The sequence below is a fragment of the Chaetodon auriga genome, chromosome 20 (genome assembly GCF_051107435.1).
Source record: "Chaetodon auriga isolate fChaAug3 chromosome 20, fChaAug3.hap1, whole genome shotgun sequence".
Taxonomy (NCBI): Eukaryota; Metazoa; Chordata; class Actinopteri; order Chaetodontiformes; family Chaetodontidae; genus Chaetodon; species Chaetodon auriga.
Genome location: NC_135093.1, coordinates 16,124,057 through 16,138,975, shown reverse-complemented (window position 1 = coordinate 16,138,975; position 14,919 = coordinate 16,124,057). Strand labels below are relative to the sequence as shown.

The 14,919-nt window shown below is 43.0% G+C and overlaps 1 protein-coding gene across 1 annotated transcript in view; it reads left to right on the top strand.

The window, feature by feature from the left end:
* Nucleotides 1-11,226, top strand: part of myo15b (myosin XVB) — a 35,774-nt gene extending 24,548 nt beyond the window's left edge. The window contains exons 39-67 of the mRNA XM_076760481.1: nt 392-628; nt 1,483-1,561; nt 1,938-2,039; nt 2,260-2,364; nt 2,456-2,609; nt 2,768-2,858; nt 3,022-3,280; nt 3,426-3,532; nt 3,699-3,758; nt 3,922-3,997; nt 4,112-4,230; nt 4,581-4,696; nt 5,058-5,199; nt 5,330-5,441; nt 5,567-5,885; nt 5,996-6,059; nt 6,537-6,609; nt 6,694-6,770; nt 6,888-6,964; nt 7,212-7,342; nt 7,508-7,602; nt 7,717-7,794; nt 7,893-7,989; nt 8,126-8,274; nt 8,379-8,509; nt 9,036-9,169; nt 9,270-9,403; nt 9,836-9,976; nt 10,791-11,226. Coding sequence (XP_076616596.1) covers nt 392-628; nt 1,483-1,561; nt 1,938-2,039; nt 2,260-2,364; nt 2,456-2,609; nt 2,768-2,858; nt 3,022-3,280; nt 3,426-3,532; nt 3,699-3,758; nt 3,922-3,997; nt 4,112-4,230; nt 4,581-4,696; nt 5,058-5,199; nt 5,330-5,441; nt 5,567-5,885; nt 5,996-6,059; nt 6,537-6,609; nt 6,694-6,770; nt 6,888-6,964; nt 7,212-7,342; nt 7,508-7,602; nt 7,717-7,794; nt 7,893-7,989; nt 8,126-8,274; nt 8,379-8,509; nt 9,036-9,169; nt 9,270-9,403; nt 9,836-9,976; nt 10,791-10,865 — 3,534 coding nt within the window. The 3' untranslated portion in view covers nt 10,866-11,226. The remainder of the gene's footprint in view (nt 1-391; nt 629-1,482; nt 1,562-1,937; nt 2,040-2,259; nt 2,365-2,455; nt 2,610-2,767; nt 2,859-3,021; nt 3,281-3,425; nt 3,533-3,698; nt 3,759-3,921; nt 3,998-4,111; nt 4,231-4,580; nt 4,697-5,057; nt 5,200-5,329; nt 5,442-5,566; nt 5,886-5,995; nt 6,060-6,536; nt 6,610-6,693; nt 6,771-6,887; nt 6,965-7,211; nt 7,343-7,507; nt 7,603-7,716; nt 7,795-7,892; nt 7,990-8,125; nt 8,275-8,378; nt 8,510-9,035; nt 9,170-9,269; nt 9,404-9,835; nt 9,977-10,790) is intronic.
* The last annotated feature ends 3,693 nt before the right edge of the window (nt 11,227-14,919 follow it).

The window sequence follows — 14,919 nt, the reverse complement described above, 5'->3', positions numbered from 1 at the left end:
CGGTCTGCCTGACTCATTGATATATTATCTGACTGAGGTTTGTGCAAGTTAGAATTTGTGACCCTGACCACGACTCTGACATATCAGTAGCCTAACTGTGCTGTTTATTGATGAATTCATGGTGCTGTCAAAGGTGCTGATGAAAGTCACAATCAAAGTGACAAGTAGAAACATGTAGTCGTGCAAGAGGGAGAGGATCATAGAGACACACTGTAGTATTCCTATAATATTCTGTGGTAATGGGTTAGGGTTAGGGCAAAAATATGTGGTGGTTAGTGGATTGGGGGCAGAGGGTGCTTATTTCAGGCCTTCCCCCTGATCACTGACTGCTAACTCCCTTACCTCGCCTCCAACTCTTTGCTCTATTTTTCTGTACTTTCTCTGTATTTAGGCCCAGCAGATGACCATGCAGGCCATGAATATGTCCCAGCAGCAGACACAGGAGCAACAGAAGAAGCAAGAGAAGGAGAAAAAGCACGAGGAGGAGAGGCCTAGGCGACACCGGAGCGAGCAACGGCCCAGGGAACGCTCGCGCTCACCATCCCCTCGATCTGTCTCGCCCCCACGTGCCAGACACAGAGCACCTGCGCGTAAACACACCTCCAGCCACAGGAAGCCTGAGCCACCGGTATGTCTGTATATAGTATATATTTTCATAGTGTACTCCATTGCTGCTTTTTTACGCATCTTTTTTCACTGCAGTCTTCCACACATCTCTGCAAACTGTCCCTGTTTACATTCAGGTCAATACCTTTCCATTTAGTGCTCAAGTTGTATGCTGATGATGTTCCATATTTTCTTGACAAAAACAAACAAACAAACAAACAAAAAAAACAGAAAATGTGTCAAAAGAATCCAATGAAAAGACCAAAAGAAAAGACCAAAATGTGTTAGCCCACATTATATTCTCATACAAGCTCTGAGGACCAGAAATATGCAGGATTAGGCACAAAACTTCCAGGGACTGAAGCAGCAACAGTCTGCAGGACCTACAGGATGGACCTAAAGCTTTGGCACTGTGCTCATTGTTTCTGTGTTCACTGTTGCTGTTCACTCAAACAAGATGCAGGAGGTTTTCTGTGCATGATGCACCTCCAGTGCATTATGGAGTCAAACTCTGAATATTGAGGGGAACAATTCAATTTTCTTTCAGCTTCATACATTGACCCCCCATCCACTGCAATGATTACACACACAATGACACTCGGGTCAACAGTGTGGCTCATTCATATGTTTTTGACAGTTTTAGGACGACAATGGAGCTCATAGCACACAGTAATAAGATATATGGATACGTACGTGCAACGCTTGTTAATATGTTAGTAGGATAGTAGCTGTTTATAGTATAAGAAAACATAGAATACTGCTTCCATACCTTTAATTCCCTACACATGAAGCACTGATCTCACACTGATCTCACTGGGTCTGCTTCCTCCTCATTTGTGTTGACATGTTGTGTGTCCGTGTCCATTTTCTCTTCAGCCAGAAAGTGAAGCGGATGAAACAGATCCAGGTGAACTGCTGTCTTTCAGAGATAAGAGGGAGCGCTTCCAGAGGATTGGTGAGTGGAGCTGACAGGCAATCATCAGTAATAATGGTAGCCTCCGCTTGTGGCCAAACTATCTTCCAAACTCTCAAACTGCTTCTCACAATCCCTTCCTCACAACTTTGACTTTTAAGACAATTGACGAACATGAACATTCTGGAGACAATTTGTGACCTCACACTGCTTTAATTTTAAACACATATAGTGAGTTGTATAGTAATCTAGGGGACTTTCCATTATGTACCCTATATTCAACTTAATATAAGATGTAAATGCAGGAGAAGTCTTCTCAGGAGAATGTCTTTCTGTCTTAAGATGTTTACAATAGTTTTCCAATGTATGTCATGGATTTCCTCATTCCTCACAATCTATCTCCTCTGCTGTCCTCCAGGTAAATCCAAAACCCCAAAGCATCGGCCAGTCACCCCCAGCCCACCCAGACAGCAGCGACACTCCCCACCACCACCCCCTCCTGTAGCACCTAAGCCTGAGGGTAAGAACATGAAAGAGGTTCAAGGGGCTCGATAATATGTCGTGGAATCTAGAAATATTGGGAGGTGAATGTTTGTATGTCTTAAAATCAACATTGTAAAGGCTCAGTGGTGCTAAATTGATATATGGTGCACTTTAAATCATCATGTTTACAATCATTTTCCAATGTACATCATGGATTTCCTCATTCCTCACTATCTCTCTCCTCTTCTGTCCTCTAGGTAAATCCAAAACCCCAAAGCAACGGCCAGTGACCCCCAGCCCACCCAGACAGCAGCAACCTCCTCCCCCACCACCACCCCCTCCCGTAGCACCTAAGCCTGAAGGTAAGAACATGAAAGAGGTTCAAGGGACTCGATAATATGTTGTGGAATCTAGAAATATTGGGATATAGTTTCTGTCTCTCATCTCCCACAGAGGAAAGTCCTGCTGCAGAAGCAGATCCCCCAGCAGCACCACCTATCCCAACTCCCCTCAAGTCTCAGCCTGAACCTACCTCCAACATCCGGGAAATCATCAAGATGTTCAACAGCCGACCCCCACCAGAACCCAAACCCTTTGAGCCTGTCAGGTCAGTCAATGCTGCCCCCTGTGAGGGCTCCACACGTCCCCAAAATTTCATCTGATCTAATATCTGATCTGCTGGATCACCTTTCCTCTCTCACAAGAAGTTTGAATGACAGTCAGCATGATTCTGTGGTTAAAGAACGTGTTTTTTCCTATTCGCAGACCTCCTGGACGGCATTTTATAAAGATAAGAGACCCCAAAGAGGAAGCTCTGGCCAAACTCAGAAACAATGGACCACTGCCACCAGAGAAGGTCAGGATTGTCTCACTGTAACTACAAATAAAAAGCAAATCAAATCTCTTGAGAAGAGAAAAGTGCTACTGTCAGGTTTGTTAGTCTGTCTCACATTGAGTATCTCTGTTTGGAATATGCTGTGTGCTACATCTTCACATTTTCCAAGTCTTCCTGCTTGCAGAACCAGAGTGTGCCTCCTCCGCCACCTTTAAGCAACCCACCCCCACAGTCCTCTCCCCCTCCCACCGAGGGTGGCCGCGTCATCTCCAACAGCATGAAGCATAGACAGAGCACCCTGGAGAATCTGTTCGGCTCGCAGCTCCCCAGGAACCCTCTGCCTCCTCCACCAGACACCCCGCCACCTCCTCCACCCCCAGCACCCCCAGCACCCATCCTTCAGGACATCCCTGACCCACCACTCATGGCTGCCCCGTCTCTCAGTGGGTGCCGCTTGCATCATTCCTCCCAATGCTACCATGAGTTGACAAATACTGCTAAGCATGCTAAGCATTCCACCCAGTGTTTATCCAATGTGAGGAAGTTCATGTCAGTCAGTGACCTTCATCTGCTTTTCATTAACTGTAGACATGATGCCAGATGAGGAGAACATTCGCTCCCAGTTCTATCGATTCACTGCTGGTGTTTATTTCTCTTGGATCAAGATGGTGGGAAAGCTGTTCCTGCGAAAAGAAGTAAGATACAGACACACACACACACCACACATTTATCAGGTGACCAGTGACCTCAACACTCCGTAGTGTTGTGGTGTCTTTAAGTCATTGTTTTGGAATCATGACCTAAAACTTTGCTGTTGTGGTTCAGTCTCACTAACCTCAAGTACCATTTATTTATGTGCAGGTGTTTTACCCCAGGGAGATATTTGACCGGCCTTACATCCTCAATCTGCTCTGTGAGCAGGTTAGTCTATTTACAGGTGCCATCATGCTGAACCTGATATACTGCAGTTTATTGAGCGATCCTATTAACTTTATCGATGGTACCCGCCCATTCGCATTAGCTCCATTGCACTTCAGAGGCAGTAGACAACAAATATTGTCAAACATTGTGTGATGTGTTTTAGATAATGAGGGACACCTACTCTGACAGCTGTGAGAAGATCAGCCGAGAGGAGAGGAGGAAGATGAAGGACCTGCTGGGTGAGCATTTAGATGGATCATCATAAAACTGGATGCTACAGTTGTTACAGTGCTGATTGAAATGGCTTAATTTATTCTCTCCATTATCCCATTTTAACCATTTGCCCTCCATAGCAAATTTCAATGTGGGAACGAATATAAACACCATCCAGAATGGCACCATGAAGAAGAGGATTGTCATCGCTGCTCGAGACAACTGGGAAAACTACTTCTCTCGCCTGTTCCCTGTGAAGGTGAGCAGGACAAAAAGTCATGGTAAAGTAGGAGATAATGTGGGATTTGTAAGTGTAAAACAACTCATTGTCCATTGTTTTATGACATTTCTTGGCAAGGCAGCTTTATTTATATAGCACAAAGACAGAGGCAATTCAAAGTGCTTTACATAGATAGAAAAATTAATTAGCAAGAGCAGAATTAAGCAGAATTATTCAGTGACAAGGTAAAAAAATGTTTATTGTAATAGATGTAATATTTAAAGGGCTATACAGACTGGCATTTCTGGGATTGACTTAATGTCATTATTTGTTGTCAGACCAGTTCGGAACATTAAAATGCATCTCCTCTATGTGTGGATGTGTTACAGTCGGACAGCGGGGACGCTCAGGTTCTTGGTGTGTCTCATCGTGGCATTCGTCTCCTGAAGGTGGTCAGAGCATCAGGCATCAACCCCAAACACCTCCACCTGCTCAGGAGCTACAGGTAAACATGCGGCCTATGTACATTATTTGGCTTTTTAGCTGCTAAATGCTCCATTATGTTTACCAGCTAGTTGCTAACTGTGTCCGTCTGCTGCTTGGTGCTGAGCAGGTAGCGTACAGGTTTTTTCACTGCCCGCTGGAGAGGATGTATGTGGATGATTTTGATGTCATCACTGTTGACAGTGAGCCAAACCAATAAGGTCCATAGAGTCGCAGAACTGAAGCTTTAAACACATTTCTCGAACTGTCATGCTTCATCCTAACGGTTCCTAGTACAGCCTTATTTTCTGTTAGCATTTTAGAATAAGTTGTGATCTCATATTTCCTGCACAGATAGCTAACTCAGCTCTGCATGAATGTAGCTTTGCAGAGTTGCTGTCAGTTGACCTCCAGGGTGCAGAGAAAGTGGAAGTGGAGGTGAAGAATGAGAAGTTGGTCATGCAGTCGTCCAAGGCTCCTCAGATCGTTGCTATGATCCAACTCTTCCAACAGGAGCTCATCAGGGTACTTCTTCATTCGTTCATCACCATCATTCTCCTCTCCATCTTTTAGCTCATGTGACCCAATACTTGTGTCAGGGCCCCTTCAGTTTCAGTCCATATATCATCCACACATCTTTCTCCCTGCTCACTAGGGCTCAGGCCATGTGGTTGCTCTGAAGAGTTTCGTGACAGATGACAAAAGTCTGCTCAGCTTCAACAAGGGTGACATCATCAAACTGCTGCCAATGGAAGGAGTCCAGACAGGTGAGGTCATTATTAGGATGATAGATGTATTTGTGATAGTATCTTATAGCTTTATTATATTTATTGTTTAACACATATCAAAATCTCTTTCCCATCAAATGACATTGTTGTGTGTGTTCCACCAGGATGGCTTTTTGGCACTGTGGGAGGGCGCTCTGGTCTTTTCCCGGATGACCTCACCCAGCCATCCGCGGCTCCGGACTACCACTGCCTCAACCTTGATCGAAGAGATGAGAGGAGGAAAAGCATGAAGGCCACTAAGCCTGCCACCTTACCAAAGGAGCCATCTCCAGGTCCCATCAGCAAACGCACGGACAGCTCTAGTTCAGAACAGTCCAGCAGAGAGGCCTTGATACCGAGATCACTCCAGAGCTCACGCCAGGGCTCGGTCCAGGAGTTGGACATCCAATCTGCCATGGTTGAGTTTGCCATGAAGTACTTTAGGTATGATAGAGGAATAATGATGAATGTTTGGTGCTAATTATGCTCAGGTGGTTTGGGGTCATATAACATGTCATGGCTAATTTTGTGCTCCCATTGTTTGTTTGTTAAAGAGTGGCGAGTTCAGGTCTGCCAGAAAATGAAAGGAATATTTTGGCAGCTGTTCAGTACACAAAGGTGAGACAGGACAATCTCTGACACATCACATGGTTTATAACTGCTCATACTGCAGTTTTTATACACGTACTTTCAGTCGACTACAAACTGTAAGTTCTAAATGGGTTCTTATTCTGGAACAGAGGTTATTTCTGCTTTCAAAACAGAAAAAAAAACATTATACAGGCCTTTATGTTATCTACACTAGATTATGGAGATATCCTCTATGCTCATGCTGTTAAACCAGTGGATGCTATTCATCACAGTGCCATTCCATTCGTCAGAATACCTGTGATAGGCCATGCTGTCTAAGTTGCAGAGATGTTTAACATCATTAGCTGAGATCAAAGTGAACAACCATGACACCAGATGACTGAACTGTCTTGTGTAGCAGCTAATTTGTTCTCATGTCCATCTTGTAAAAGAGGTCTTGATGTCAGTGAGACTTCCTAAATAAATAAAACTTAACTGACTGCATTGTGTTTTTTTTCCATCCAGGTCCCCATCCAGGAGTCCCTCATTCTCTACAGTGAACCTGAAATTAATGATTTATCTGTCAAGTGCTTCATGAGTGAGTGCATCTACAGAAACCGTACTCATACACACTGAGACCGCTCTGTTCCTCTGTCATCCTCCTATTTATGTGTCCCTCCAGACCTCATGCAGTTCATGGGTGACATGCCACTGAAGAGGAACACCACCCAATCAGACTGCTTGAACCACATCTTAGTGGTGAGTGCTCTTCTGTGCCATACATCCAGCTTTGTGTATCTGTTTCTGTGCATCTCTCAATTTGATGCACTTCAGTAGACTTTGATGGGATTCAGGGAGTTTATCTGTTCTGTTCAGTTAGGGAAGGAAAAGGAGATGCTGAGGGATGAAATCTACTGCCAGGCCATCAAGCAAACCACCAACAACCCAACCAAGTGAGTGTGTGTCATTTAATGGAAGGTTTCGGCAGCATTTTCAATCAGGAAATAAATACATTTAAAAAATAAATCAACCAAATATTGGTGTACTCGTTAAGACTGATATTTGATCAACAAATTAAATAGGTTAGAAGCAAGTCACACATCCATCCACCTGGATTTGAGTATGCTGTATAGCTTAAGTGGTTCCCGCACGTCTCCCGATTTGTACACAGTAATTATGATCTGATTGTTGTCTGCACAGATCCACCTGTACCTACGGCTGGCAACTGCTCACCCTGGTGGCCGGGTTCTTCCCCTGCTCTAATACTCTGCAGCCCTACATCACACATCACCTAGAAGACATCTCTCAGGACTACAACCACCCATACCATGGTAGTAGAAACACATGACAATACATACACATCGATTTCAGTTCCAAATAATCCACTCACTGCCTTTACCAATCATTACACTGTGAAAACATGCCAGCTCTATTTCAGATGAAGCTAATGGCTCTTTGAGTGCACGCTCTCTTCATAACATAACATGTGTCCTTAGAGCTGGCGGGTGTGTGTCAGGATAACCTCAAGCGATCTCTCATTTTTGGCGGGCGCCGTAACATCCCCTCAAATGTGGAGGCGAAGGCCATTCTGGCAAGATAACCTACACACTCCAACACATAAAAGCATGTCTTTCAGGCGTATTTCAGTGGTTACATGCCATCATTATCTGCAACTGAACTGATTTTGAGTCTTTGCTTTCTGTAGGCTGGCAGAACATCTCAAGCTATTGCTGTCCAGCTGCCAGGAGGAGGGAATTTCCCCTTCAATATTCAGAACTTCAGTGTAAGACTTATTTATACCATCGTATCTCGGAACAAACCAGCAGCCTTTCTGGTTATCGTCGATATCTCTGTGGATGTATTTTTTTTCTCTTCCTCTAGGTGGCAGCAGATGTGCTAGCAGAGTTTAGTAAAGAACTGGGCATCTCTGATGTGACAGAAATCAAAGAGTTCGCTGTCCTTGCCAACCAAAAGAAAGGTGAATCACACGGATACCGAATCTTACTGATATAGAAAGCACATTTCAAACATTCATTTTTTCGTTAGATGCTGGTTAAACAGATGAAACAGTTAAGCGACAGAGTGTCCTTCCTCCTCTGCTCCTCCTCTGTCAGATGGGACGGTGCGTCCCCTCCATGCTGAGGAGTATCTCTACGACTTCCTGTTGGATGACGGCTCCATCTTCTTGTCCGTGAGAAGAGTGATGTGGAGAAACCCTCTGTCCTTCAACAGTGACCTCTACATAGAGTTCCACTACCAGCAGGTGACAGCATCAGTTCACAGCCGTCAGGAGCAGTAGCAGTGCATTTGAACTGTAACATTTCTAACTCACGCTGTTATCCATGTGGGCTTCGTGTTTGTGTGTAGCTCCTGAATGATTACCTGAGAGGGGAGCTGATGCTGGCTCCTGCTGCAGGTGGTTCCTCGTCAGTCCAGCAGATCGCAGAGCTGTCAGCCCTGCAGCATCTGGCTAAGGGACTGGTGCACCAGCCCTCACTGTGAGTCACGATAAAACAATACTGACCAAGAGAAGAAAACAAATCCAACACAAGCTTTTCACTGAGATACAGAGTACGCAACCGCCTTAACGGCTTAGAAGTCTCAAACAAACCTGTAGACAGCGTCGTCTTTGATGCGTCCATCACTTTAAAAAATGGATTAGTGACATTGTTCGCACATCAACAGTTTCTTTGTCCGTCCAGTGTTTCTGTGAAGCATCTCACGCTGTAGCGTGGGCTGCTGGGTGCAGTCAGTGAGCACAGATTGTGGTCGCTGATCAGGAACAATGATACCAAACCTGGCAACCTCACTGTGATGATAACACTCCACAGACATGCTCACAGTTGCTGCGCCTGGCTGCTCACCAAGAACTCCTTCCAGCGCACAATTTCTTCTAAAATCACAAATCGTAGTTTTTATGCTTTATTCTACCATCTATCCTGTTGTCATCACCTTTTCTATGTTGACTAATAGGCCAAACTTGTGTGTGTACGTTGGCTCTTGGTGATTGTATTTCTCTGCAAGGTCGGAGATAAAGGAGTACCTGCCCTCTCGGGACGGCCTCAGCGGTAAAGTTGAGGAGATTCACTCCTTCTGTCAGGGCCAGATAGCTGCCATGCAATCCCTCAGCCCTCAAGATGCCAAAATAAAATTTGTTGGTGAGTAGTACCTCCTCTCCCCTCCCCTCCTCCTCTCCTCCCCTCCTCCTCTCTAGCTGATGATAACGGCTGCATACTGTCTGACCCCTGTGTCTTTCAGAGTTTATGTCCACCCTGCCTCTGTTTGGCTCCAACGTTTTCTCGGCGCAGAAGGTCAGCCAGCGTGGTTGTCCTTCCCCATGCATGATCAGCATCAGCCAGGAGGGGGTGCTGTTCCTTCACCCCAAGACACAGGTACCGTCAGTAGATTCATTACTTTCTCACTGCCTGTGTCAGAGTAATTGTATCCCAGTTATCCCTCTGGTTTGGTCCAGTTCCTTTTCTGAGAATCAGCATTGGTGTCTGTCATTTTTGCCGCATTCATAATGATCAAGTTGAATCTTTTTCACACAACCATTCTTTGTTATTTTAAGGCATTTGTGTTTCCGGTGAAACGTATCTTTAAGAGTGTCAGTGGGTCATGAGCTGGAGAAGTTTTACATTTTCTAAATTTAAGGCCTCATATAGAAAACTAGACACCCAAATGTTTCTGCTAACACTAATAACGTTCCAGCAGCTGGTCAGCGTCCCTGGCGGATAACAGAAGTGTGTTACACTCATATCCAACATGCAGCTGTCAGTAAAAAGCCAGAATCATCCTTCTGGTGATTTCTGTTTCCTCTGCAGGAGCGAGTGTTTATGATCCCACTGGCAAATGTGCAGTCCATATCCACCATCAATTCCAAGAAACAAAGCAAAAAGCCAGCTGTGGAGCTCCGTTATGGCAATCCAAGCAATCCCCAAACAATCACCATTCACCTCAAACAGGTAACCACAGTTTTTTACAAACAGGGTCTTATTTTTGTGGTTTTGGCAACTGTCACCATGAAAGGGGTAATGTGGTGGAGGCACAAGAGAAACTATCATCATGGTATGATCCAAATATTGATCCTGCTCATAATTTCTCCATTACGTTGTCAGTTAAATTGGATATTTTACAACAACAACAGAAAAATGCTATGATAAGCAGTGGAAAAGTGCCTTTGGAAATAAATAATGGCATGAGCCATCGTGTGAAATATGAATGAATGACTGACAGAGTGTCTCATGTCAGAGTTTATGTGCTATTCATTAAAACAGGAAGAAGGCATTGATTTATTTTAGTGTTCCTTAATGTGTCTATGAAACATGGCAACAGAAGCTGACACTGAAGAACAGCAGCACTTTGTGGCTTGTTGTATAGCGTACCTGGTTAAGTACATAATTAACCCTGACGTTCATTGTTTTATCAGCTGTGTTGTTGGTGAATTGTGATAGACGTGGATTTGGGAGTACTGCAAATATGTACAGTCAATAGAGAATATCAGTCTTACAGGTGTATGTGAACCTCTGACTTCAGCTGTGTATGTTTGTTAATATATGGGTCAAATAACATGAAATATGTCCTTATTTTGTGTAATAAGTGCTTTATGGTCATTTTATCACCTTTGTCAAATGTGCGAGCCCAGCTGAGACAAAAGGGAGGTTTACAGCTTCAATGCTTTTCTATTAACTGTGTTTTGATATACTTCAAATATGGACCATTTGTAATAATTTAATTGAGATTTGTACATCTGATTTCATCTTTTAATGTCCCTTTCAGGCCAAGGCGCTGTGCCACAGCCTTGCTATGATAATGGAAAGCTCTGTCCAGCCGTCAGTCATCAGCTCCGTTTGAAATTGCTTGTAGACACACACACACACACACACACACACACACACACACACGCACACACGCACAGACATTACTGAAGGTTTTGTTGATCAGTGGCTTCTGTAGCAGACTTTTGTGTATGAGCATGCACACACGATATTGATATTCTGTCCAGTGTTATCTGAGAGGAAGTGATGAACTAGTCTGATCATAGAACGTAAGTGAATGCAGGCGCAGGGTTTAGGGTGATTCACCGGTTATTGTATGAAGAAATCATAAATGAAGAAATGGTGAGAGTTTGTTAATCATTATTGTAAGTTTATGTTGTAATGATATCATGTAACATAAGTGAAAAATTTACAAGCATTAAAGAAATATGTTGATTTATTTAATCTCATGAGTTTCTTTTTTCCTGTTTTTTGCTAAAAGGCTTCCACAACTAAACATTATTTCCAGAAAGATGGTTCTCCGTGGTGGTTCAGAGCACAGCGTGACTCCTGAAATGGGCAGCAGCAGCCAGTCGGCATTCCTCCAGAGACTTTTTAAACAGATTAATCAGTTAATTAGAGACTTTCTGTGGAATGGGAAGAAACCTAGAATAAACATTCACATGCCTCCCATTTAGGCCATTGTGGCACTGTCACAGAAGAGAATGCATACCAGTCCAAGGTGTCAGAGCAGTGGTGTTCAATGTCTGACGCTGCATTTAGATACAATTAATTAGATACAATTAATTTTTTTTTGATACTATCATTTGGAATAACCAGCTGGTTACACAATAATAAGCCCATGCAGTGGAAAACGACTGTGTAACTAAACAAATGAGTCACTGTGCAGTACTAATACAACATATTACATTAGTATGTGATATCACATTATTCTAAACATATAAGAAAACATAAATACCGACACATTATGACCAGTCTCCATGACTACTGTGACAGTAACCCATGCTGACCATGCTGCAGGAGCCTGCAGATCCATCTGCTTACCAAAAGTCTGGATGTTCAGAGCAACTGGAGAAACACAACACGTGCAGGTTAGAGACCCTTTGATCCACAGGTGTAGAGGTGGGGTGGTAACCCTGTTCAACTGTAGAACAGAGCAGATTGTGAGTGTGGATGACGGTAGACCGTTTAGGGAAGTCCTCACGTGGATCGCACAGATCTGTGGTCATTGTTCACAGAACATGGACACTTGATTTCATATGGGAGGGTGTGAAGAAACGTATGTTCTGGTCACTTTGCTGAACTGAATCATTTTGTTCATTTCATTCATTCATAGTCACTGACTATGCAGTTCTTTCACTTTTTGAACAGTAATTGCATCACTGTTTAAATTCACTTCAGTGTGTAGGCCAGTTAGTGAACAAATTTGCTTTCCTTTGAATGTCTCCAACTGGTCGGAGACCCCAGGGTTCACCCAGAACGTGTGGGAGGTTATGATTATATATCTAATCTGGCTTTGCGAAGCCTTTGGAATCCCCAGGAGGCGCTAGAAAACACCGCTGGGGAGGGATATCTCTGGACCACCTCGCCTCACCCGCCCCACCATGACCTGACCCCACCTGATTAATTCATGATGTACAGTTTATTAATGCATATACAATATATGAACGGTGTCTTCAAAGTAGGGTCTCTATTCAGACTTGTTGGAAATATGATTAACTTCCTCTCCAGTATTTTTGGCAGATCACTGTTACTGAAAAATAGAGCCAACTTATCTCCTACTCTGTGTTATGAAAAAGATGATGGCCTCTGAGGAACAGTCATCTTTGGAAAATTGGACAGCAGGCCCAGCCACGGCTGACAGCTATTGATTTATCCACCGAGTGAAATTACACTGTGGAGGCAACCAAGCAGCCTGGCCTCAGTTTCTACTGACGCAGAAGTGACTGCAGGGGTGTAGCCTGAAGGTCAGAGGAGGGCGTTTGCCTGTGTGTGTTCGTGTGTATACAGTCAAGACTACCGCAGTCCAAATCAGGTGCAACACTAAGTTAAAACTAATTATTGTCAAATTTCTTATAGTATACTATAAGATTATTGTTAAATGTTAACAAGTCATTTCCTAATGGGTCTTTGCGTATCGCTATATCAAACTGTATTAATATCAATATCAGCATGTCATTAATAAAGGATCACAGGTTTCTCATCTTTTTCTAAACCAACAGAATAAGTTAATGTTAGTGAGTCCTTAACATGGGATTCTTGCAACAATCTAAATGTTCATTAGGGATTTTGCAGTATTTACAGTACACCCCTGTAGCCACGTCAAGTGATGCTGGATGAGGATAAAGACCGACCAGAGATTTTTCACAAACTGGAAACCCCAAAGTGGATTATTAAAGGTGTATAGCAAATATTTTAACACTTTACTCTTTGTCACACTTTTACAAAAATGCTTAAATACTGTATTAACCATTAACAAAGCCATTATTTGCATCCTATAAAGCCTTTATAAAGTGTTCTTAATAAGAAAGTGGAACCAAAACATATATTTTTTTATGCAACTACTACCCAAAATCTATCATTCATAGAGACTATCCTCTTTCCAGGTACTCTGTTGGACAGTTCTCGACCTCTTTGGATTCCTAAGAAATGAGTCAGCTGTGAATACTGGTCATCCTTGGAAATCTTAAATTTTCCATTTCCTGCAGAAAAGTCCATTTTGTCATTTTTAGTAGAATAAGTCCATGAGGAACTTACCTCATTTGCTTTCCCCTCTTCCATTCTCAGGATTTAGCTTTAGGGATCTGCTCCTATTCAGATCCAAAAGCATCAGTCAGGTCCTACGCTGATGTTGGGTGATCAGTCTCTCAGTCGATGTGACAGTTCAGTTGGATGGGGCTTAGGTCAGGGCTCACTGCAGAACAGTCAACGTCTTCCACACCAAACTGGGAAAATCATTTCTTTATGTAATGGCTTTGTGCATTGTCATGCTGAAACAGGAAAGGGACAAATACAAACTGTTGCCACATAGTCTGAAGATCGCTCTTGTCAAAATATCATTGCATGCTGTAGCACTGTGGCAGGGTTTCCCTTGAAATGAAAAACAGACCAAGAACAAAAGTCCGGTATGCGTAGGTATTAAAGTGTTATCAAAGTGTGAGTCTCAAGGACGTTACAGTTGCAGCAGAGATCTGTGCACCATCCAGGGGACTGGATCTGGTTTCCTGGTCTGCAGTGAGCTCTGTCTGCAGTCGTGCCACAAAGAAGCTGACACTCTCTGTCAGCAGTCCCAGTCACACACACAGACTCTGAAGTTACACTTTACTTTCAGTTGTTTTACTTAGGTTTTACTTGCATAAATTTTAACTTGCTGTCACGTGCAGGGAGCTGGTTGAAACTGAATTCTGTTAGTCTAGCATACATTGACTTATGCTCTCTGCGTCTCCTGACTGCAGATTTGAGCAGTATAATCACAAATAAGCAGACCTAAAAGAGCAATCTTTGATAATTAATTGCTAGATTTTAAAGATGTCATAAAAATGTGATCAGGTAATCCTTGACAATGTAACTATAATCTATTTACGTATTTTTTCAATTGAATCTGGTCTGATTATAGTTCTGATCTGATTACGTATTCCTGATTACACCTAATCCCTTACTCTCCAACCCTGCAGGTCAATTTCGTTTTAAGTTGTTGGATAGTTTAACATTACAGTGTATCACATTCAAAACGCTCTTTTCAAACAGTTTTCCTCATAAACGCAGTTCATCACTGCAATTAAAATGATAATATTATAATATTAATAATTTCCATAAACTAAAATGAGTATTTCCACTCGGTTGTCTTTGAGGTGGTGCATTCATGTCAAATGGGACAAACAGGCACATGTGGAACAGGAAATAGGGTAACAACTTTCATTCATTTGTCGGAGATTTCACAAACATCATACTGTCATCGCGTGTTTTCTGGATTTTCGTTTGTGCATGACAGTTCAGTATTCAATATGCTGTAAAACGTTAGCTTCGCGAAATCTTGCAATATGAAGAAGCTGATGAACAACAGACCACAGAAAACGTTGGGCCATTTTCATAGTAAGTCACAGCTTCTTTAGAAAAAATGTAGTGGTGTT